The sequence below is a fragment of the Dendrobates tinctorius genome, unplaced genomic scaffold, assembly GCF_039654945.1.
Source record: "Dendrobates tinctorius isolate UK_male_01 unplaced genomic scaffold, ASM3965494v1 ptg000020l, whole genome shotgun sequence".
Classification (NCBI taxonomy): domain Eukaryota; kingdom Metazoa; phylum Chordata; class Amphibia; order Anura; family Dendrobatidae; genus Dendrobates; species Dendrobates tinctorius.
The window spans coordinates 55,165,357-55,190,845 of record NW_027361688.1 but is presented as its reverse complement, the minus strand read 5'-3'; the positions used below and the strand labels follow the sequence as shown (position 1 = coordinate 55,190,845).

General features: G+C 40.1%; 1 protein-coding gene across 8 annotated transcripts in view; it reads left to right on the top strand.

The window, feature by feature from the left end:
* Positions 1-25,489, top strand: part of LOC141083678 (protocadherin alpha-C2-like) — a 564,749-nt gene that overhangs the window by 513,259 nt on the left and 26,001 nt on the right. For all 8 annotated transcript variants that reach the window (XM_073568062.1, XM_073568063.1, XM_073568065.1 and 5 more), the window contains exon 3: positions 473-561. In XM_073568062.1, the coding sequence (XP_073424163.1) occupies positions 473-561 (89 nt within the window). The remainder of the gene's footprint in view (positions 1-472; positions 562-25,489) is intronic.

Below are 25,489 nucleotides of genomic sequence, written 5' to 3'. Positions count from 1 at the left end.
TCCCATTGACTCCAATGACGTTCGGCTGTGTTCGGTGAATATTGCAAATACAATAATCGCCGCCGATGGTAATCTGAAACCCAATTTTGAAAGATTTGCTCAACTCTATTCTACAGTATTCTGACATTTACTGTTCTCCAGAAATCAATTCTCGGCAGCTCTTTCAGAGCCAAGATGACGATAAAAGGTAACATCTGATTACAATGTCGGAAGTAGATGACACAAGATCACAACATTCACAGTAACAATGTATGTGATGGGGACAGCTTACTTTCTATTCCACTGGACCTGGAAATATCACCGATCATGCCGACAAAAGTCTTCTATTTTCTCATATGATGTCAATAAGTACAAAGAATACAGGTTACTCAATGACTTTCATGTTTCATATTTGGGATATTTTTTGTTTTCTGTAAAAATGTTGTTACAAGCAAAAACCTTACCTTTCTTCTGATATTATTGTCTTGTTCAGTGCTGTACATATGGAAGGAGCAGCAGTCTTACGTGGCGCTCCGGTAGGACTCGAACAACAGTGGCCAACGGTTTCCAGTGCAACAGCAGGTAAAGCGAAATCTCACTCTCCAAACAGAAATGTGTGTTGTACAACAGGTTTTTATATAAGAGGTGTGAGCTGGAATCTGAAATCAGTATATGGTGCAGCAACAACAGACACAGACCATGAAAGATGCAAAAGAAAACAGAAGGAAATAAATGTTCCATAGATAGGTAGATATGACATAGATATATATGTAGATACATATGAAAAAAAAGGCAAAATGCGATGAAGCTAACCAATGTGTGGGTGCAAAGCTTCCCAGGCAAAGCCCAATCCTATAGCTGAGTATAAAAATGGAATAGCAGCACTCCAATTCCAAAAAAAGTGATGTTTATTTTCCAAATATGACAGCGTTTTGGCTTAAAAAAGGTTCACACATGAACCGAAACTTTGCCATGATAGATAGACACATAGTAAGATAGAGAGATAGATAGATACGAAATGGAACAAAACACTGGACTGACATGATTGGTCAATAAACCACTATATTTTGGAATTTGAAGTGCTGTCTTCATCTTTTTTTGATAGAAGATAGATAGATAGATAGATAGATAGTTAGATAGATAGATGATAGATAGATAATAGATAGATAGATAGATAGATAGATAGATAGATAGATAGATAGTAACATAGTTAGTAAGGCAGAAAAAAGACATTAGTCCATCCAGTTGAGCCTATAAAATTCTGTCAGAGTAAAACCCCAGATCTACGTCCTTCTAAAGAACCTAATCACTGTAAGATACAATATTGTTACGCTCCAGGAAGACATCCAGGCCTCTCTTGAACCCCTCGACTGAGTTCACCATCACCACCTCCTCAGGCAGGGAATTCCAGATTCTCACTGCCCTAACAGTAAAGAATCCTCTTCTATGTTGGTGGAAAAACCTTTTCTCCTCCAGACGCAGAGAATGCTCCCTTGTGACAGTCACATTCCTTGGTATAAACAGATCCTCGGAGAGATATTTGTATTGTCCCCTTACAGTGCCTACAAGTAGTATTCAACCCCCTGCAGATTTAGCAGGTTTGATAAGATGCAAATAGGTTAGAGCCTTCAAACTTCACACAAGAGCAGGATTTATTAACAGATGCATAAATCTTACAAACCAAAAAGTTATGTTGCTCAGTTAAATTTTAATAAATTTTAAACATAAAAGTGTGGGTCAATTATTATTCAACCCCTAGGTTTAATATTTTGTGGAATAACCCTTGTTTGCAATTACAGCTAATAATCGTCTTTTATAAGACCTTATCAGGCCGGCACAGGTCTCTGGAGTTATCTTGGCCCACTCCTCCATGCAGATCTTCTCCAAGTTATCTAGGTTCTTTGGGTGTCTCATGTGGACTTTAATCTTGAGCTCCTTCCACAAGTTTTCAATTGGGTTAAGGTCAGGAGACTGACTAGGCCACTCCAACACCTTGATTTTTTCCCTCTTGAACTAGGCCTTGGTTTTCTTGGCTGTGTGCTTTGGGTCGTTGTCTTGTTGGAAGATGAAATGACGACCCATCTTAAGATCCTTGATGGAGGAGCGGAGGTTCTTGGCCAAAATCTCCAGGTAGGCCGTGCTATCCATCTTCCCATGGATGCGGACCAGATGGCCAGGCTCCTTGGCTGAGAAACAGCCCCACAGCATGATGCTGCCACCACCATGCTTGACTGTAGGGATGGTATTCTTGGGGTCGTATGCAGTGCCATCCAGTCTCCAAACGTCACGTGTGTGGTTAGCATCAAAGATCTCGATCTTGGTCTCATCAGACCAGAGAACCTTGAACCAGTCTGTCTCAGAGTCCTCCAAGTGATCATGAGCAAACTGTAGACGAGCCTTGACATGACGCTTTGAAAGTAAAGGTACTTTACGGGCTCGTCTGGAACGGAGACCATTGCGGTGGAGTACGTTACTTATGGTATTGACTGAAACCAATGTCCCCACTGCCATGAGATCTTCCCGGAGCTCCTTCCTTGTTGTCCTTGGGTTAGCCTTGACTCTTCGGACAAGCCTGGCCTTGGCACGGGAGGAAACTTTCAAAGGCTGTCCAGGCCGTGGAAGGCTAACAGTAGTTCCATAAGCCTTCCACTTCCGGATGATGCTCCCAACAGTGGAGACAGGTAGGCCCAACTCCTTGGAAAGGGTTTTGTACCCCTTGCCAGCCTTGTGACCCTCCACGATCTTGTCTCTGATGGCCTTGGAATGCTCCTTTGTCTTTCCCATGTTGACCATATATGAGTGCTGTTCACAAGTTTGGGGAGGGTCTTAAATAGTCAGAAAAGGCTGGAAAAAGAGATAATTAATCCAAACATGTGAAGCTCATTGTTCTTTGTGCCTGAAATACTTCTTAATACTTTAGGGGAACCAAACAGAATTCTGGTGGTTTGAGGGGTTGAATAATAAATGACCCTCTGAATAAACTTTTCACAATTTAAAAAAAAATTAAACAAAGAAATAACATTCTTTTTTGCTGCAGTGCATTTCACACTTCCAGGCTGATCTACAGTCCAAATGTCACAATGCCAAGTTAATTCCGAATGTGTAAACCTGCTAAATCTGCAGGGGGTTGAATACTACTTGTAGGCACTGTATATACTTATACATAGTTATTAGATTGCCTGTCAGTCGTCTTTTTTCTAGACTAAATAATCCTAATTTTGCTAATCTCTCTGGGTATTGTAGTTCCCCCATCCTCTTTATTAATTTTGTTGCCCTCCTTTGTACCCGCTCTAGTTCCATTATATCTTTTCTGAGCACCGGTGCCCAAAACTGTACACAGTACTCCATGTATCCATGTATAGATAGATAGATAAATAGATAGATAGATAGATAGATAATAGATAGATGATAGATAGATGATAGATAGATAATAGATAGATGATAGATAGATAGATACTTAGATAATAGATAGATAGATAGATAGATAAATGATAGATAGATACTTAGATAGTAGATAGATAGATAGATAGATACTTAGATAATAGATAGATGATAGATAGATAATAGATAGATGATAGATAGATAGATACTTAGATAATAGATAGATAGATAGATAGATAGATAAATGATAGATAGATACTTAGATAGTAGATAGATAGATAGATAGATACTTAGATAATAGATAGATGATAGATAGATAGATAGATGATAGATAGAAAGATATGTGATAGATAGATAGATAGATAGATAGATAGATGATAGATAGATACTTAGATAATAGATAGATGATAGATAGATAGATAGATAATAAATAGATACTTAGATAATAGATAGATGATAGATAGATAGATAATCTTTATTTTTATATAGCACCAACATATTCCACAGCACTAATAATAGATAGATGATAGATAGATAGATACTTAGATAATAGATAGACAGATAGATAGATGATATATAGATAGATATGTGATAGATAGATAATATATAGATAGATAATAGATAGATAGATGATAGATCGATAGATATGTGATAGATAGATATGTGATAGATAGATAGATAGATAGATACTGTAGATAGATAGATAATAGATAGATAGATGATAGATAGATAGATAGATAGATAGATGATAGATAGATATGTGATAGATAGATAGATAGATAGATAGATAGATATGTGATATATGGATAGATAGATAGATAGATAGATATGTGATTGATTGATAGATAGATAGATAGATACCTGACAACTAAAGGATGTGATTTATTACATCTTCAGTCATTTATTACATCTTTTGCTCCAAGAAGAGTCTTCATTGTGGGGCACAGAGAGTCTTCATTATGTTTTTTTCCCACTAAAGTAACTGATTCTGCACCTAAGAGAAGGCGCTTTTAGCCTGGAGGATCAGTAGCAGCGGCTAATGACAGGGCCGGGATGATAGATAGCATGGAACATCACTGCATCTACCTCAGGATGGAAAAAGCTCTTTTATTGCACATGGCAGGAATTTCACATTATGTCACGCACCAACTTGGCCTCTAGACATCACTATGATAGTTAATAGACGGATTAGAACTAATTCAATTTTTTACTATTTCCATTTGGTACCAAGTCACTAGTGTCCATCAAGCCCCAATCTACATGGCACCATGTGGTCCTCCTAGTAGGGCAGGAAGTATGCTCAAGCATAACATGAGGAGGGGCAGACGTAGGAAATGTTAACTCAGCTGGGTACACATAGCGTTGACGGGCTGCGTTAGCGCTATAGCATAACGAGATATACATTATGCTATACCGCTAGCGCTGATGCTTCATCAGCGCTAGCAGTGACGGAGCCTTAAACGCTGCAGGCCGCGTCCGAGGCTCCGTCAGTGAATAACGGCACGTCGCGAGCATAAGCTGCTTTACGGCATACGTCGCAATGCGCCACATAATGGGGGTCTATGGCAGCGTTAACAGACTGCGTTACACTGCGTTATTCCGCGGTGTAACGAAGTCCGTTTAACGGCCTGCCATAAAGCAGTGTGACCCCGGCCTTACTGGGGTTGTCTGGGACTTTAACATTGATGGCCTATTCTCAGGATAGGTCATCAATGTCTGATCGACACCGGACATCAGTTGCAGCTGGAACTTCTCACCACTTAGATAAAAAAGAACCTATAGATGTTTGGTGTCTACAAACTCCTAATGACCTGGAGAATCATAATGGAAAGTCAGTTTTAGCTTTTAGTGAACACATTTTAAAATACACTAAAACTAATGTATTGTTGCTAAAACTGACTTTCCATTATTATTCTCCAGGTCATTGTGAGTTTGTAGACACCAAACATCTATAGGTTCTTTTTTATTTAAGTGGTGAAAAAAATCCAACGTTTGTAAAAAAAAAAAAAATAAAATAAAAAGGCGCCATTTTCCCAGACCCATAGTATCTCCATTTTTCGGGATCTGGGGCTGGTTGAGGGCTTGTTTTGATTGTTTTTTGGAGGCCGAGCTGACGACTTTACTGATACCATTTTGAGGTAGATATGATGTTTTGATCGCCCGTTATTGCATTTTATTGCAGTGTTGCGGCGACCAATAAGACGTAATCCTGGCATTTTGTTTATTTTTCTCGTTATGCCATTTAGCTTTCGGATTGTTTTTTAATTTTGATAGATCGGGCGTTTCTGAATGCAGCAATACCAAATATGTGTATTATTTTTATTCTTGTATTTGAATGGGGCAAAAGAGGGGTGATTTGAACTTTTATATTTTTTTAATTTTTAAAATATTTTTAAATTCTTTTTTCTACTTTTTACATGCTTTAATGGTCTTCATAGGAGAATTAAAGCTGCGATCATCCAATCACTTCAGCCCTGCTATGCGTAACAAAAATTATCATCTCCTATGAATGCCGGCCAAGGGCCGGCGTTCATAGGAGATCTGCAATGACAACCACAGGGGTCTTCTGCAGACGCCTCGATTGTCAGGCCAACCCAACAGTGCACTCTGATCATGTGAAAGGGGCGCCAATGGGCGGGGTTTATTACGTTCTTCCTGTAAGCTGTCGGAGATCGACAGCTGCATTTAACATGTTAACAGCCGCAGGGAAATGTGATTTCAAACGCGGCTGTTAGGGGCACATGTCAGCTGATCAGATCAGCTGTTATGAGCCGGGACATGATCTATGATGTTCCTATATGTCATAGGTCATGTAGGGATTAAGAAATTGTCCATGCCAAAGGTGCGTATTACCTGGCTTCTGTAATAATAACCAAATCAGTCATATTTGCCTGATGTAACTCTCCTGGATCGAGTACTGGCCGCTCCTTGATCCGCGATGGCACCGGAAGGCATGATGTCACCTTTCAACCAACCACATCACCACTGTGGTTAGTTACTGGCTGCAGCAGTCAGATGACTTGAACCTAATGTCTTTGGACATTTTCTGATGGCACGCGGTTCATGGTGCCTGACTGCTGCAGCCTATCACAAGTCGCAGTGGTCTTGTGGCTTTTGAAAGATGGCGTCATCATTTATGGCGCCAGTGCAGACCATAGATCCAGGAGGGTGACAGCCGGTGAGTGTTTCATGGTCTGTTGCTAGTTCTCGGTAACGTGTTATCTGTACAGATAACATTTGCTAATTCTGTATCATCAGGAGACATAGTACAGCGAGTAAGAAAATGAAGATACAAATGGGAAACACACAGTATCTGCACCAAACATTCAATATTTATTTGTAATCTCATTTAAAGTTTTTGCCTCTTTTTTCTAAGAAGTCTTGTGAGAGAAATCCGTGGAGCCAAAGTTGAGAGCTGTCTCATTAGGGCTGTCTCATTTACTGCTGACTTCAGCTGAAATAACATGATTAAAAATACATGAAGCCAGTGTTAAACTTACTCGTGGAGCGTCTGCCGCGCTGATGTCTTCGTGCACTCAACATTTTTATCCTGATTTGCTTTTTTCAATTCCCTGCCGCTTCTGATTTTGATTCACTGCATCTGATTGTTATTCACTTCCCCATCTGCCCCTTTTTTTTATTTGACTCTTGTTCTCTTGCTTTCTTCCCCTCCTACTGTATGAGTCTGGCTTTCTTTCTCTTTTTTTTGCATGGATCCATTCACGCTGCATTGTTCCTTGCATGGAGCTTGTACAGTGAAGGTGTCCATAGAAATCCCGATAAAAGCACAGAACAGCATGAAATCAATACCAAAGCTTATTATTATTGGGATATACAGAGTACTGGGCTGCCACAGATCCCCAGGTCAGGTATTACATAGCAGTAGGAAAAGGCAGCGCCCCCTTTGTTCAGGTAATGACTTGGACACCAGTGGTAGGACCCCCACTGATCACATTGCTGCATGTCCTGATTGTTTATGAGGGTGTAGGGGGCAATTGTTAACTCTACTAAAAACATCCAGGAGTCTCACAGAAGAGATAGAGACCTCTCATGCTTCCAATAGAATCTGCAAATCTCTGAGGCTTTGTCGATACCTTACTTTAATAAGCAATTCTGCAGTTTGGCATCAAGGTGACACATAGAGAATGATCTTGGGGGCATGGCCTGGAAAAGGGGCATGGTCAGAGCTATAAACTTCCAGTTTGTATTTGTTTAGCTTTTTGTGTACTGTATTAAAGGCAATCTGTCAACAGGTTTTTACTATGTAATTTGAGAACATCATGATGTATGGTCTGGAACACTGAGTCCAGCAACATCTTGTCATTTTGGCACTTTTGCTGCAGATTCAGCAGTGCTTGGAAGGCTGAGCTCTGTATAACCCCGCCCACACCATCGATTGGCAGTTTTCTATGCACACTGTATGTTGACAGAAAGTTGCCAATCAGTGGTAGGGGCGGGGTTACACAGAACAATTGACTAGGAGGCACAAGACACCTAGTCCTATTCCTATAGTGATAATCTCCTGCTGATAAATCACTTATTTTATTGATAAATTATCACACAACCTTGTGTGACACATCACTGGAATCAGGGTATCAGCCACTACATCATACTGCTCTCACATTACATAGTAAAAACTACTGACTGTTCCACTTTAAGATGACATAGAAAAAATGTCTAGTAATGGCTTTCCACTATTTTATATATTTACTTGTTGATTTCTTCAACAATATTTCTTGACAGTCTTCTTATGACCCATATTTAGTTTCATAGAGTGTACACTCAAATTAATGAGTATTGATAAATAATAATGCAATATACAGTTGTGGCCAAAAGTATTGACACCCCTGCAATTCTGTCAGATAATACTCAGTTTCTTCCTGAAAATGATTGCAAACACAAATTCTTTGGTATTATTATCTTCATTTAATTTGTCTTAAATGAAAAAACACAAAAGAGAATGAAGCAAAAAGCAAAACATAAATAAATTCCCACACAGCAATGGCATAAAGTGAGACTAGGGACTTTTTTTTTTTTAAGTGGCGGAGGAATACAGTGCGGAAGGATACCTACCTTCCGTCATTGGATTCCTGCAGCCCGTAGAGAACGGCAGCAACAGCTGATGCTGCAGTTCTCTACCCAAGATCGTCGTGGGACACACTCGTGGACTGCTTCGGATCGTGGGTGAGTATTTTTGTGGTTTGTTATGTTAATATTTATTCCGTAAAAGACAATGGCTTCGGGGAACAATGTGACAAGTATTGGTAAGTATGTTACTCTATGTTATATGTACTGTATGTCTATGTATGTATTGTATGAATGTATTGTATGTAGTATGTATGTAGTATATATGTGGTATGTATGTAGCATGTAGTATGTATGTAGTATGTATGTAGCATGCATGTAGCATGCAGTATGTATGTAGCATGCATGTAGTATATATGTAGTATGTATGTAGCATGTAGTATGTATGTAGTATGTATGTGGTATGTATGTAGCATGTAGTATGTATGTAGCATGCATGTAGTATGTATGTAGTATGTATGTAGTATATATGTAGTATGTATGTAGCATGTAGTATGTATGTAGTATGTATGTAGCATATATGTAGTATGTATGTAGCATGTAGTATATATGTAGTATATATGTAGCATGTAGTATGTATGTAGTATGTATGTGGTATGTATGTAGCATGTAGTATGTATGTAGCATGCAGTATGTATGTAGTATATATGTAGTATGTATGTAGCATGTAGTATATATGTAGTATGCATGTTGCATGCATGTAGTATATATGTAGTATGTATGTTGCATGTAGTATATATGTAGTATGTATGTTGCATGTAGTATATATGTAGTATGCATGTTGCATGCATGTAGTATATATGTAGTATGTATGTTGCATGTAGTATATATGTAGTATGAATGTAGCATGTATGTAGTATGTAGTATGAATGTAGCATGTATGTAGTATGCATGTTGTATGTATGTAGCATGTATGTAGCATGTAATTTTTTTTTTTTTTTTTTACATTCAACACATTAGCCGGATGATGGGACTACTACTGTCCCATCATTGGCTAATGTGTCAATCACTGTCATGGTAGCAGGCATCGCCCGATGGGACTTGTAGTCCCATCGGACAATGCCTGCACAGCCCCCCGAAGCCTGCACAGCCCCCCGGCAGGCCGGCACAGCCCCCCGGAGCCTGCACAGCCCCCCGGCAGGCCGGCACAGCCCCCCGGCAGGCCGGCACAGCCCCCCGGCAGGCCGGCACAGCCCACCGGAGCCTGCACAGCCCCCCGGCAGGCCGGCACAGACCACCGGAGCCTGCACAGACCCCCTGGCAGGACGGCACAGCCCCCGAAAGGCCCGTACAGACCCCAGAGAGGCTGTACAAGGGAAAAACAGGATTTTTCTTATTCCGATACCGGAAGTCCCATAGACTTGAATGGGACTTCCGGGATCGGAATCGGCGATACCGATACTTTTTTTTAAGATCGGCCGATCCATTCCGATCCGATACTTTGAAGTATCGGACGGTATCGCTCAACTCTAGTCTTCACTGGTCTCCTACCATACAGTCCCTTTTCATTCAGATGCCGACGGATAGTACGGATTGACACTGTTGTACCCTCGGACTGCAGGGCAGCTTGAACTTGTTTGGATGTTAGTCGAGGTTCTTTATCCAACATCCGCACAATCTTGCGTTGAAATCTCTTGTCAATTTTTCTTTTCCGTCCACATGTAGGGAGGTTAGCCACAGTGCCATGGGCTTTAAACTTCTTAATGACACTGCGCATGGTAGACACAGGAACATTCAGGTCTTTGGAGATGGACTTGTAGCCTTGAGATTGCTCATGCTTCCTCACAATTTGGTTTCTCAAGTCCTCAGACAGTTCTTTGGTCTTCTTTCTTTTCTCCATGCTCAATGTGGTACACACAAGGACACAGGACAGAGGTTGAGTCAACTTTAATCCATGTCAACTGGCTGCAAGTGTGATTTAGTTATTGCCATCACCTGTTAGGTGCCACAGGTAAGTTACAGGTGCTGTTAGTTACACAAATTAGAGAAGCATCACATGATTTTTCAAACAGTGCCAATACTTTTGTCCACCCTCTTTTTTATGTTTGGTGTGGAATTATATCCAATTTGGCTTTAGGACAATTCTTTTTGTGTTTTTTTCATTTAAGACAAATTAAATGAAGATAATAATACCAAAGAATTTGTGTTTGCAATCATTTTCAGGAAGAAACTGAGTATTATCTGACAGAATTGCAGGGGTGTCAATACTTTTGGCCACAACTGTATATATATATATATATATATATATATATATATATATACTGTGTATATATATATATATATATACATATATTACATTATTATTTATCAATATTTATTAATTTGAGTGTAAACTCTATGAAACTAAATATGGGTCATGAGATGTTAATAAGTATTGGTAAATAACAATGTAATATACAGTATATATATATATATATATATATATGTATGTATTTTTAAACATATATATATTACATTATAATTTATCAATACTCATTAATTTGAGTGTACCCTCCTTTAAAGTAAATATGGGTCATAAGAAGTATTGCTAAATAATATTGTAATTTACCGTATGTAATAATTTAATTATATATATAATCTTCACTGCTTCTTTCTAATTATACGCAAGATAATGCTTGGCATTGGCTAAACATTTTCATTGATTGTTATTCCCTATACTCACATTATGCAGAAACATTGAAGTGCAAGTTTTGCAAATTCAGAGTTTTTAGTCTGCTTTGGGAACTGATCTAGATCTGGGTTGAGACAGACAGTAAGTCAGCATAACATTATCTTTTGATGTGCACTAATGTACTTCAAGTGCATTGACTTGAAATTTTAAGCAATCAACATAAGCTTTTATCTGTTAATTATTTATAGCATGTCAATAAGCTAAAATAATGTCAAATATTACATTTTGAGTGGCTAAAAGCCAAGGAAAGGAAGGCAAAGAGATGATTATTTGCTTTGCTTTATTATAGATTGATTTAGGTACAGTGGAGACTTGATCAGAAAAATAGCAAATTAAGTTTAAAACCAACACATGTAATGATATGTGTTTGTGAGTGTAAAATACTTTCTATTTTCTACCATTAGAAACTAAGCAGCAAGACACTAGGTAAAGCTGACATGGAAAGGAACTCGGGGATATTACAGGACTGTTAAAGGAGCTTTAGCAAACAATGCCAGGTAGCTGCTGCCAAGGTAAATAGGCAGGGGCATACATAGAAATCATGCGGCCCGTAGCAGAATTTCTCATTTTTCACCCTCCCCCCCATAAAAAAAATTAATATTTAGCAGGGTCACAGAAGAGCACATTTCACAACTTTGCTGCCTTTACAAAGACAATTTCCTCCTACTGAAGCCCTAGATTCCCCTTTTATTGCACCCATAAAGTATGATGCCAACTAAAGTGCCCTCCAAATGCTGTATGGTACCCCCATAATGAATATCTCCACAGTACCCCCCCATGCACAGTATGATGACCCTACTGTATGCCACTTCTGTTCTCTCAGCAAAGTATGCTGACCCCAACACAGTATGATCCCCAACTGTGAACCTCACACAGACTTCTATGCAGTATAATCACCCCCATAACTCTCCACGCAGTAGAATGGCCCCCACACAGGCCTCCATACAGTATTATGGACCCCACACAAAACTTCACACTGTATAGTTGTTTGCATAAAGCGTCATGGCCCCCCCATAGCCGTACAAATATTGTAATGGTCGCCACATAGCCCTCCAAATGTTATAATGACCCCCACATAGTCTTCCATATAGTATAATGGGCCTCACATTGCCTTTCATGTAATATAATGATGCCCACATTGCCTTCCATATAGTATAACACTCCAAAATCATCCATATAGTATAATGCATCACTCATTATTCTCCACATAGTATAATGCACTCCCACTGTCCTCCATATAGTAGAAAGCACTCCCCATAGTCCTCCATAGAGCATAATGCACCACATAGTCCTCCATATGTATGTTCACCTCATGGTCCTCCATATAGTAAAATGCACTCCATTGTCCTCCATACAGTATATTGCACTCCTTATAGTCCTGCATATAGTATAATGCACCCCACATAGTCCTCCATATATAGTATAATGTACCCCCATAGTCTTCCATATAGTATAAGTCACCCCATAGTCCTCCATATAGTAAAATGTACTCCCCATAGTCCTCCATATTGTATAATGCACCCCGATAGTCCTCCATATAGTATAATGCTCTCCCCATAGTTATCTATCTAGTATAATGCACCCCCCATAGTCCTCCATATAGTATAATGCACCCCATAGTCTTCCCAATAGTGTAATTCTCCCCCCATAGTCCTGTATACAGTATTATGGCCACCACAATGTATTCACATTTGTAAAACAAAACACAACACTCACCTCTCTTCTTCATTCCTCAGTTGCTCTGGTCTCTGCAGTGTACATTCTGAAGCACTGGACATCTTGGAGCCATGTATTGACATCATTGAGTCTGCTGCGCTGAGACATCCGACGCAAAGGAAAAATGATGGCGGAAGGATCGTTAGCTGACATTCCCTCCTCCCTTCCTCCACCATTGCTTTCAACTGCATTGACATTTAAGATGCCAATACAGTTTAATGTGTGATGATGGGTGGGGGGGCCCGGTGTCAGCGCTAGCACAGCGCCACCCCGGCTCATAGCAACCGCTTGACCTTCTGCCAAATAGGGGTATAAAACAAATAGAAAAACAGATGAAAACTACATATAACTTCAGTCATAGCCAAAAGTTTTGAGACTGATGCAAACTTTTGCTTTCACAAATTTTGCTGCTTCAGTGTTTTAGATCTTTTTATTAGATATTTTTACCATTACTGAAGTATAATGATAAACATTTCATAAATTTTTAGACTTTTATTGATAAATACCTCTAGTATACACAAAGACCCAATATTTATAGTGTTGTCCCTTATTTTTTAAGACTTTTGCAACTCGCCCTGGCAGTTGGATATCATCTTCTTGGTCAAATCATGATTAATGACAACCCATTCTTGTCTAATCAGTGCCTGGAGTTCATTTATCATAGTTTCTGCGTTTTTCTTTGTCCACCTGTGTTTTGTGGAGTAACCACAGGTTCACAATTGATTGAGATCTGGTGATTTTCCTGACTTAGCTATCACTTTTGCCTTGTGACATGGTCTCCATCATGCATTGTTCATCACCAAATTGCTCCTTGGTCATATGGAGAAGTTGCCTTGGAGCATGTTTGGATACCATTCTGTATTAATGGCTAGTGCCAACTAATTTGAATGAAAGGCAACCTCACACATATTTGGTCTCAGAATGCTTTATTTTTGGCATGACACAGCATTCAGGCTAGTGTTCAACTTTTCACCTCCAGACAATTATTTTTCTAGATGTCCCAAACAGTCGGAAGTGGGCTTCATCAGAGAAAAGAACTTTGTAGGATATACAGAGGTTGGAATGCAGAAGACTGAAAGAAGTCAATCAAGAAGACTCAATAACCTCTTGATTGACTTCTCGCATTGCACAGCTATTGTTGATTTCTGATGTTGGGTAGCAAGTGGCATTTGAGCAGAATGGGACCATTAACTTTGAGGAGCCAGTGAGTTGTTCCATCCCAGGCATCACCCAGATGACTAGTGCATAGTGACTGTGGTCGAATTACTCATTCTTAGATGGAGATTGGAATGCAGAAAACTGGAAGAAGTCAATCAAGAAGACTCATTAATCTCTTTATTGACCTCTTGCTCTGCAAAGCTAGTGTTGATTTCTGATGCTGGGTAGCAGGTGGCATTAGGGCAGAATGGGACCATTAACATTGAGGAGCCTGTGACTTGTTTCCACGCAGGCACCATCCATATGACTAGTGCATAGAAACTGTGGTTTAATAACTAAATTGTAAATGGAAAGTTCCCTTTATGAGTTTATAAAGTTTGGTATTTAATTATACAGGGTGGGCCATTTATATGGATACACCTAAATAAAACGGGAATGGTTGGTGATATCAACTTCCTGTTTGTGGCACATTAGTACATGGGAGGGAGGAAGCTTTTCAAGATGGGTGGTGACCATGGCGGCCATTTTGAAGTTGGTCATTTTGGATCCAACTTTATTTTTTTCAATGGGAAGAGGGTCATGTGACACATCAGACTTATTGAGAATTTCACAAGAAAAACAATGGTGTGCTTGGTTTTAACGTAACTTTATTCTTTCATGAGTTATTTACAAGTTTATTTAGGTGTATCCATATAAATAGCCCACCCTGTATATTAAAAATACTGAAATAGACGTAGTCTTTTATTAATATAGTCTTAAAATTAAGACATTCCATTAAGAAAATGGCGGTACTGACATCATCTCTAGTGGTCACATGGCCAAGCAATGATTTATTGCTTTTTTCCTGTAAACCTAATGAATGAGAATTAAGAGCCATGATGATGGTTGTTAGTCACGCATCATTTTGTAAGGCTACAGCTATTAGTCATTGCAGTTACAAGATTAGATCAATGGACCTTTAGACGTGACATCTATGTGGATGACCTTGTGGCTACAGGTATACAAAATTAGAGATTGCAGAAGACTGGCACCGAATCTCACAAATATTTGTTAAAATTGGCTTTGGTGCTATTTTTTCCTTAAATTTCATGAGCGAGACTATCAATGAATCATACACATGCTGCATTTTTTTCTTCTTTGTCTAAACAAAGAGCTTCCTAATTGAGAGAAGCAGAACCAGGTCAACTGCCAAATTTATTTATGCTATTCTGTAGGTCCTCGTCAGCCTCTGGGCATTGCAGAAACAGAGGAACAGCATAAAGTAACTGAATAGATAGATCCAAAACCTTAAGGAAATGATCGGAAGTCATATTCATGCAAATAGTAGACCTTCATAAATAAAATCTTCACTCTTTGCCTTTCTCATTAATTAGATGCATGAAAATACTTGTTAGTAGACCATCCAGTGTGATTCATAGAGGTGGCGTGTAGCAGTTTACACATTTATTACTGCGGACGGAAAATCTACAGTTTTTGAAGGTGACAATAATACAAGAAGAACAGACACTGTTATAGAAAATCACAGCAAATCTACATTACTATAACATTATATTTATTTTTTCTATTCATCTAAGTCAATGTATCAATTTTAATAAATAGGACCCTACTTAACATCAGTAAATAGCAAGAGTAATACTACATAATGCAATACTGTGGGGGATGCGCATCCAAGATGAGAAATTGTTGTCTTCCATGCTGAATCTACTTCAAAGGCAATCAGTCAGCACAATCCATCCTCCCCACCCCCAAACTGTTTATGCCGTCCGGTCATGTTGCTCTCTGAAAGATAATGTCATCCATATCTTAATTCATGCAATTTGTTGTTCCTTTATTGAAAAAAAAGCACTGTCTTAGTTAATTTGCAATGAGTCTAAAGGGAATCTGTCACCTATTTTTTGGCGTATAAGCTGCCTGCACCGCCATCAGGGGCTTATCTACAGCATTACAGAATGCTGTAGATAAGCCCCCAATGTAACCTGAAAGAGAAGAAAAATGAGTTATATTATACTCACCCAGGTGCGGTCCGGGCCGGTCGGGGTCCGGAGGGCGTTGCGGTCCGTTCCGGCACCTCCCATCTTCTAGCGATTACGTCCTCTTCTTTCCTGCCCGTTGCGGCTCCGGCGCAGGTGCACTGCTCTGCCCAGATTTGTATGCTCTGCAAAAAAAGAGCGCATTGTTCAGGACCGCTTCTCGTCGTCAGCTTCCTGCGGTGCTTCCTGTGGAGAGACGAGCGACGAGCGTGGACGCGGGCGGGAGGACGCAGGATCGCCTAGTGTGACAGGTAAGTAGCGACCCCCATCACCAGCGATGTCGCTGGTGAGATCTGCCTGTGTGGCAGCTCACTAGCGGCCACTTAGCAATGCCACAAGGTGCAAACCGTTAATCAGCCTTAAAAATAGAAAGGGTAGACCAGACTTTGACAAAAAATATCTAAAGAAGCAAGCCCAGTTCTGAAAAAGCATTCTTTGAACAGATCTAACTAAAATCAACCTGTACCAGAATGATTGGAAGAAGACAGTATGGAGAAGGTTTGGAACAGCTCAGGACCCTAAGCACACTACATCCTCTGTAAAACATGATGGAGACAGTGTGATGGCATGGGCATGCATGGATTCCAATGGCACTGGGTCACTCGTGTTTATTGATAATGTGACTGAAGACAGAATCATCCGTATGAATTAGCAAATGTACAGGGCTATACTTTCTGCTCCAATTCAAATGAATGCAGCAAGGTTGATTGGACGGCACTTCACAGTACAGATGGACAATGACCTAAAACACCGTGCAAGCAACCCAGGAATTTTTTTAAGACAAAGAAGTGGAATATCCTGGAATGGCCAAGTCAATCACCAGCTTCAGTAGAGGCCTTGCTTAGCAACACAGAGGAGGACATTTAGTATTTGGTGATGTCCATGGCTTCCAGACTTCAGGCAGTGATTTCCTGCAGTGGATTCTGTACAAAGTATTAAAAATGAACATTTTATTTATGGTAAATGTAATTTATCCAATTACTTTTGAGCTCTGTAGAAAAATGGTTGCAATTCCTCAACGTTTCACACAATATTTTTGTCATTTTTATTTTAAATAAAAAATAGTGACATGCAGAGCGCAAATCACAGAGATTCGGTCACTATTCAAATATTTCTGGACCCAATAGTAAAATTATGAATCAAACTCCTACATTTTATTCAGCTTTGCAGTCACTATTCTATTCCATATTTAAAGAGGTTGTCCACTGCTTTAACATTGATGCCCTTTCCGCAGGATAGGGCATCAATGTCTATTCAATGGTGGTGCGATACGAGGGACCCCAGACGATCAGCTGTTCTCAGTGCCGGTGGCAGCTGGAAGTGCTTAGTTACGGAGATGCTCTGTCTACTGATAGTAGTTGCAGCCAGGTATTGCACATCCACCCCTCTCTTTAACATGCTAAAACTGTTGAAAGTTTCTCTTTAAAAAGTAACAACTATTGAATTCTATTTACAACCACTTATACAGTTCAGATTACAGCTAAAACAGGAATGCATATACACAATTCGCGTGACCGAACGACCAGTTATATTGAAAAATTTGAAACTTTTAGGTTAAAACCAACTTCTATTTGCTCACCACAAACAAAATTAAACACACTAAAAAAATGTCATGCTGTGACGGTATATAAATAGGGAAAGGGAACCTGCCCTGTCCCTAGGGCTGGAACCCTAACTATCTGCTCCCAAAGGTAATGTGTTAACCAAATGGGAATAGAACAATGAGGAAAGCATACACCCAAAAACAGCATGCAATAATCTCCAGCAGCAACAATGACGTCCAACTCAGCATAGAGTCTCCAAGGAGCTAGGAAGTAAAACTTTCACTAGCAAGTAAGAGGAGGTCTGGCCAGATTTTATAGAGAGTGGAAATGACTAGACCAGGAACAGCTGTGAGATGGAGCTGCAAGTTTCTAATAAGCATAGAAAGGGTCGCTAGCCTCTTCAGTGTCATAGTAAACAAAATCCATTTAATATGAAACATAAACACACAGGCAAAATGGAAGATCTGACATTCACAATACGTAGTGATCTTCTAACCCAAGATCTCCCAGGAGGACGTGACACACTTGTGAAAAAAATACAGATATAAAAATTAGATATGATTGAATTTACAGATATTCAAATTCATGAGATCTCAAATTTCTCGAAAAATTCAATTTGAATTGCAAGCTATTCATTGCGAATTGAATGTTCCTTATTATGCTTTAGCGTCTTCTTCACTTTTTGCCAGGACTTTTGGGGCTCTGACACTACTACACACCATATCATCGTGGCACACATCATTATGTCAAATTACAATGTATATAGCCAGAGGCTTATAAGACTCCACCGTGGAATGCAAATCATGTTTTCAAAATGTGCGCCATGATGGCACGGAGCACAGGTTCATCAGTAACCTACATAAACCAGACAAGGGAAGGCAAAAAGAAGAGGAACAGATGGGCGTACCTAGACATCATGTGGCCCCACAGCAGAAATTCTTATTGGCTCCCTTCTCCCCACCGCTCTCCATAAAAATAAAAATATTCTGCGGGGTAACAGATGAGCATGTCCTACAACTTTGCAGACTTTACAAAGTAATTTTGGGTCTACCATATTAACCCCTTACCTACAATTGACATAATATTCCATCCATGTGACCATGGACCTAATTACCATGGACGGAATATTACGTCATCGCGATCAGCGGCGCCCACGTGGTGAGCGCCACTGATCGCGGCCGAGTGTCAGCTAATTATCATAGTTGACACCCGGCACAATGTGTCAGGGGCAGTCACGGACCGCCCCCGACACGTTAACCCCTTGCACACCGCGATCAAACGCGATCGCGGTGTACCGGGGGTTAAAGGGAAGCATCGGCAGGGAGGGGGCTCCCTCCGTGCTTCCCTGAGCCCCCCACGGCAGCGCAATGTGCAGCGCTGCTGCGGGGGGCTCTTTCCCTACAGGCCCCTGGATTCAAGATGGCGACGGAGGCCTGCAGGGAGCTGACTTCCTCACTGCCTGCAAAGCGCAGACATGAGGAAGTCTGCAGCAGTGCCTGTGACAGATCGCTGATCTGTCACAGTGATCTGTGATGTGACAGATCAGCGATCTGTCACAGGACAGTGATGTCCCACCTGGGACAAGGTAATAAAGTAAAAAAAAAAAAAAAAAAGTGTTAAAAATAATTTTAAAAAAATCGCTAAATAAATTAGTAAAAAAAAAAAAAAATATTCCCCAATAAATCCATTTTTTCAAAATAAAAAAAACAAAAACAATAAAAGTACACATATTTGGTATCGCCGCGTCCGTAATGACCTGCCCTATAAAACTGTCCCATTAGTTAACCCCTTTAGTGAACCACTTAAAAAATAAAAATAAAAAACGAAGCAAAAAATAATGATTTATTATCATACCACCGAACAAAAAGTGCAATAACGCGCGATCAAAAAGACGCATATAAATATGAATGGTACCGCTGAAAACATAATCTTGTCCCGCAAAAAACGAGCCGCCATATAGCATCATCCGCAAAAAAAAAGAGTTATAGCTCGCAGAATAAAGCGATACAAAAATAATTATTTTTTATATAAAATTGTTTTCATTGCAAAAAACCGACAAAACATAAAAAAACGACCTAAATGAGGTATCGCTGTAACCATACTGACCCGAAGAATAAAAACGCGTTATCAATTTTACCGCACGCGGAACGGTGTAAACGCACCCCCCAAAAGAAATTCATGAAACGCTGGTTTTTGTTCATTCTGCGTCCCAAAAATCGGAATAAAAAGCGATCAAAAAATGTCACGTGCCCGAAAATGGTACCAATAAAAACGTCAACTCGTCCCGAAAAAAAATAAGACCTCACATGACTTGGTGGGTCAAAATACGGAAAAATTATAGCTCACAATATGTGGTGATGCAAAAACTATTTTTACAATAAAAAGCGTCTTTTAGCGTGCGACAGCCGCCAAACATAAAAACCGCCATAAATCGTAAATCAAACCCCCCGTTATCACCTCCTTAGTTAGGGAAAAATAATAAAACTAAAAGAAAATGTATTTATTTCCGTTTTCCCGCTAGGGTTAGGGCTAGGGCTAGGGTTAGGGTTAGGGCTAGGGTTAGGGCTAGGGTTAGGGTTAGGGCTAGGGTTAGGGCTAGGGCTCAGATTAGGGTTAAGGGTGTGTTGAGGTTAGGGTTGGAGTTATAATTGGGGGTTTCCACTGTTTGGGCACATCAGGTGCTCTCCAAAGGCAACATGGCGTCTGATCTCAATTCCAGCCAATTCTGCGTTGAAAAAGTCAAATGGTGCTCCTTCCCTTCCAAGCTCTGCCATGTGCCCAAACAGTGTTTTACCCCCACATGTAGGGTATCAGCCTACTCAGGACAAATTACAAAACAACTTTTGGGGTCCAATTTCTCCTGTTACCCTTAGGAAAATAAAAAATTGGGGGCAAAAATATAATTTTGCGGAAAAAAATGTTTTTTTTATTTTCACGCCCAGGCGTTATAAACTTCTGTGAAGCACTTGGGGGTTCAAAGTGCTCTCCACACATTTAGATAAGCTCCGTGGGGGGTCTAGTGTCCAAAATGGGGTCACTTGTGCGGAGTTTCAATAGTTTAGGTACATCAGGGGCTCTCCAAACGCACATGACACCCGCATACCAATCCATCAAAGTCTGCATTCCAAAACGTCACTACTTCCCTTCCGAGCCCCGACGTGTGCCCATACAGTAGTTTTCTCCCACATATGAGGTATCAGCGTACTCAGGACAAATTGGACAACAACTTTTGGGGTCCAATTTCTCCTGTTACCCTTGGCAAAATAAAAAAAATGGGGACTAAAAGATGATGTTTGTTGAAAAAATACGATATTTTTATTTTCACGCCCGGTCGTTATAAACTTCTGTGAAGCACTGGGGGGTTCAAAGTGCTCACCACACATCTAGATAAGTTCATTAGGGGGTCTAGTTTCCAAAATGGGGTCACTTGTGGGGGGTTTCCACTGTTTAGGTACATCAGGGGCTCTCCAAACGCACATGAAACCCGCAGACCAATCCATCAAAGTCTGCATTCCAAAACGTCACTACTTCCCTTCCGAGCCCCGACGTGTACCCATACAGTAGTTTTCTCCCACATATGAGGTATCAGCGTACTCAGGACAAATTGGACAACAACTTTTGGGGTCCAATTTCTCCTGTTACCCTTGGGAAAATAAAAAAATGGGGACTAAAAGATCATGTTTGTGGAAAAAATACGATTTTTTTATTTTCACGCCCGGACGTTATAAACTTCAGTGAAGCACTGGGGGGTTCAAAGTGCTCACCACACATCTAGATAAGTTCCTTGGGGGGTCTAGTTTCCAAAATGGTGTCATTTGTGGGGGATTTCTACTGTTTTGGTACATCAGGGGCTTTCCTAACGCGACATGGTGTCCGATCTCAATTCCAGCCAAAAACGTCAAATGGCGCTGCTTCCCTTCCGAGCTCTGCCATGCGCCCAATAGTGGTTTACACCCACATGTGGGGTATCAGCGTACTCAGGATAAATTGCACAATATCTTTTAGGGTCCTGTTACTTTTGGAAAAATAAGAATTGAGGGTGAAAAGATCATTTTTGTGGAAAAAATATGATTTTTTAATTGTACTGCTGTACGTTATAAACTTCTGTGAAGCCCTTGGGGGTTCCAAGTTCTCACCACACATCTAGATAAGTTCCTTGGGGGGTCTAGATTCCAAAATGGTGTCATTTGTGGGGGGTTTCCACTGTTTTGGTACATCAGGGGTTTTCCAATCGCGACATTGTGTCCGATCTCAATTCTAGCCAAAAACGTCAAATGGCGCTGCTTCCCTTCCGAGCTCTGCTATGCACCCAAATAGTCATTTACACCCACATATGGGGTATCAGCGTACTCAGGACAAATTGCACAATAACTTTTAGGGTCCTGTTACCCTTGGAAAAATAAAAAATGGGGGTGAAAAGATCATTTTTGTGGAAAAAATATGATTTTTTAATTGTACCGCTGTACGTTATAAACTTCTGTGAAGCCCTTGTGGGTTCAAAGTTCTCACCACATATCTAGATAAGTTCCTTGTGGGGTCTAGTTTCCAAAATGGGGTCACTTGGGGGGTTTCCACTGTTTAGGTACATCAGGGGCTCTCCAAACGCAACATTGCGTCCGATCTGAATTCCAGCCAATTTTGCACTGAAAAAGTCAAACGGCGCTCCTTCCCTACTGAGGTCTGCCATGCGCCGAAACAGTGGTTCCCCCCACATATCAGGTATCAGCGTACTCAGGACAAATTGCACAATAACTTTTGCAGTCCAATTTCTCCTGTTACCCTTGGTAAAATAAAGAAAATTGAACCTGAAGTATTTTTTTTGTGAAAAAAAGTTAAATGTTCATTTTTTTTTTAATATTCAAAAAATTCCTGTGACGCACCTAAAGGGTTAATAAACTTCTTGAATGTGGTTTTAAGCACCTTAAGGGGTGCAGTTTTTAGAATGGTGTCTCTTTTGGGTATTTTCTATCATATAGACCCCTCAAAGTGGCTTCAAATGTGAAGTGGTCCCTAAAAATAAAATGGTGTTGCAAAAATGAGAAATCGCTAGTCAATTTTTAACCCTTATAACTTCCTAACAAAAAAAAATTTTGGTTCCAAAATTGTGCTGATGTAAAGTAAACATGTGGGAAATGTTATGTATTAAGTTTTTTGTATGCCGTATCGCTGTGATTTAAGGGCATAAAAATTCAAAGTTGGAAAATTGCGAAATTTTCAAAATTTTCGCCAAATTTCCGTTTTTTTCACAAATAAACGCAAGCTATTTGAATGCAATTTTACCACTAACATGAAGTACAATATGTCACGAGTAGAGTTGAGCGATACCGTCCGATACTTCAAAGTATCGTATCGGATGGTATCGACCGATCTTTAAAAAAAGTATCGGTATCGCCGATTCCGATACCGGAAGTCCCATTCAAGTCTATGGGACTTCCGGTATCGGAATAAGAAAAACCCTTTCCTGCCCTTGTACAGCCTCTCTGGGGTCTGTACGGGCCTTTCGGGGGGCTGTGCCGGCCTGCCAGGTGGTCTGTGCAGGCTCCGGTGGTCTGTGCCGGCCTGCCGGGGGGCTGTGCCGGTCTGCCGGGGGGCTGTGCAGGCTCCGGGGGGCTGTGCCGGCCTGCCGGGGGGCTGTGCAGGCTCCGGGGGGCTGTGCCGGCCTGCCGGGGGGCTGTGCAGGCTTCGGGGGTCTGTGCACGCATCGTCCGATGGGACTACAAGTCCCATCGGGTGATGCCTGCTACCATGACAGTGATTGACACATTAGCCAATGATGGGACAGTAGTAGTCCCATCATCTGGCTAATGTGTTAAATGTAAAAAAAAAAAAAAAAAAATTACATGCTACATACATACAACATGCATACTACATACATGCTACATTCATACTACATAAATACTACATGCAACATACATACTACATATATACTACATACATACTACATATATACTACATGCATGCTACATACATACTACATGCATGCTACATACATACTACATGCATGCTACATACATACTACATGCATGCTACATACCACATATATACTACATACATACTACATACATGCTACATGCTACATACATACCACATACATACTACATGCATGCTACATACATACTACATGCATGCTACATACATACTACATGCTACATACTACATATATACTACATGCATGCTACATACATACTACATGATACATACTACATATATACTACATGCATGCTACATACATACTACATACATACTACATGCTACATACATACTACATACATACTACATGCATGCTACATACATACTGCATGCTACATACATACTACATACATACTACATGCTACATACATACCACATATATACTACATACATACAATACATTCATACAATACATACATAGACATACAGTACATATAACATAGAGTAACATACTTACCAATACTTGTCACATTGTTCCCCGAAGCCATTGTCTTTTCCGGGATAAATATTAACATAACAAACCACAAAAATACTCACCCACGATCCGAAGCAGTCCACGAGTGTGTCCCACGACGATCTTGGGTAGAGAACTGCAGCATCAGATGATGCTGCCGTTCTCTACGGGCTGCAGGAATCCAATGACGGAAGGTAGGTATCCTTCCGCACTGTATTCCTCCGCCACTTAAAAAAAAAAAAAGTCCCTAGTCTCACTTTATGCCATTGCTGGGTGGGAATTTCCCACGCAGCAATGGCATAAAGTGAGACTAGGGACTTTTTTTTTTTAAGTGGCGGAGGAATACAGTGCGGAAGGATACCTACCTTCCGTCATTGGATTCCTGCAGCCCGTAGAGAACGGCAGCATCATCTGATGCTGCAGTTCTCTACCCAAGATCGTCGTGGGACACACTCGTGGACTGCTTCGGATTGTGGGTGAGTATTTTTGTGGTTTGGTATGTTAATATTTATCCCGGAAAAGACAATGGCTTCGGGGAACAATGTGACAAGTATTGGTAAGTATGTTACTCTATGTTATATGTACTGTATGTCTATGTATGTATTGTATGAATGTATTGTATGTATGTAGTATATATGTGGTATGTATGTAGCATGTAGTATGTATGTAGTATGTATGTAGCATGCATGTAGCATGCAGTATGTATGTAGCATGCATGTAGTATATATGTAGTATGTATGTAGCATGCATGTAGTATATATGTAGTATGTATGTAGCATGTAGTATATATGTAGTATGTATGTAGCATGTATGTAGTATGTATGTAGTATGTATGTAGTATATATGTAGTATGTATGTAGCATGTAGCATGCATGTAGTATGTATGTAGCATGCGTGTAGTATGTATGTAGTATGTATGTAGCATGCATGTAGTATATATGTAGTATGTATGTAGCATGTATGTAGTATGTATGTAGCATGTAGTATGTATGTAGCATGCATGTAGTATGTATGTAGCATGCGTGTAGTATGTATGTAGTATGTATGTAGCATGCATGTAGTATATATGTAGTATGTATGTAGTATATATGTAGTATGTATGTAGCATGTAGTATGTATGTAGCATGCATGTAGTATGTATGTAGCATGCGTGTAGTATGTATGTAGTATGTATGTAGCATGCATGTAGTATATATGTAGTATGTATGTAGCATGTATGTAGTATGTATGTAGCATGTAGTATGTATGTAGTATGTATGTAGTATATATGTAGTATGTATGTAGCATGTAGTATGTATGTAGCATGCATGTAGTATGTATGTAGCATGCGTGTAGTATGTATGTAGTATGTATGTAGCATGCATGTAGTATGTATGTAGTATGTAGTATGTATGTGGTATGTATGTAGCATGTAGTATGTATGTAGCATGCATGTAGTATGTATGTAGTATGTATGTAGTATGTATGTGGTATGTATGTAGCATGTAGCATGTATGTAGCA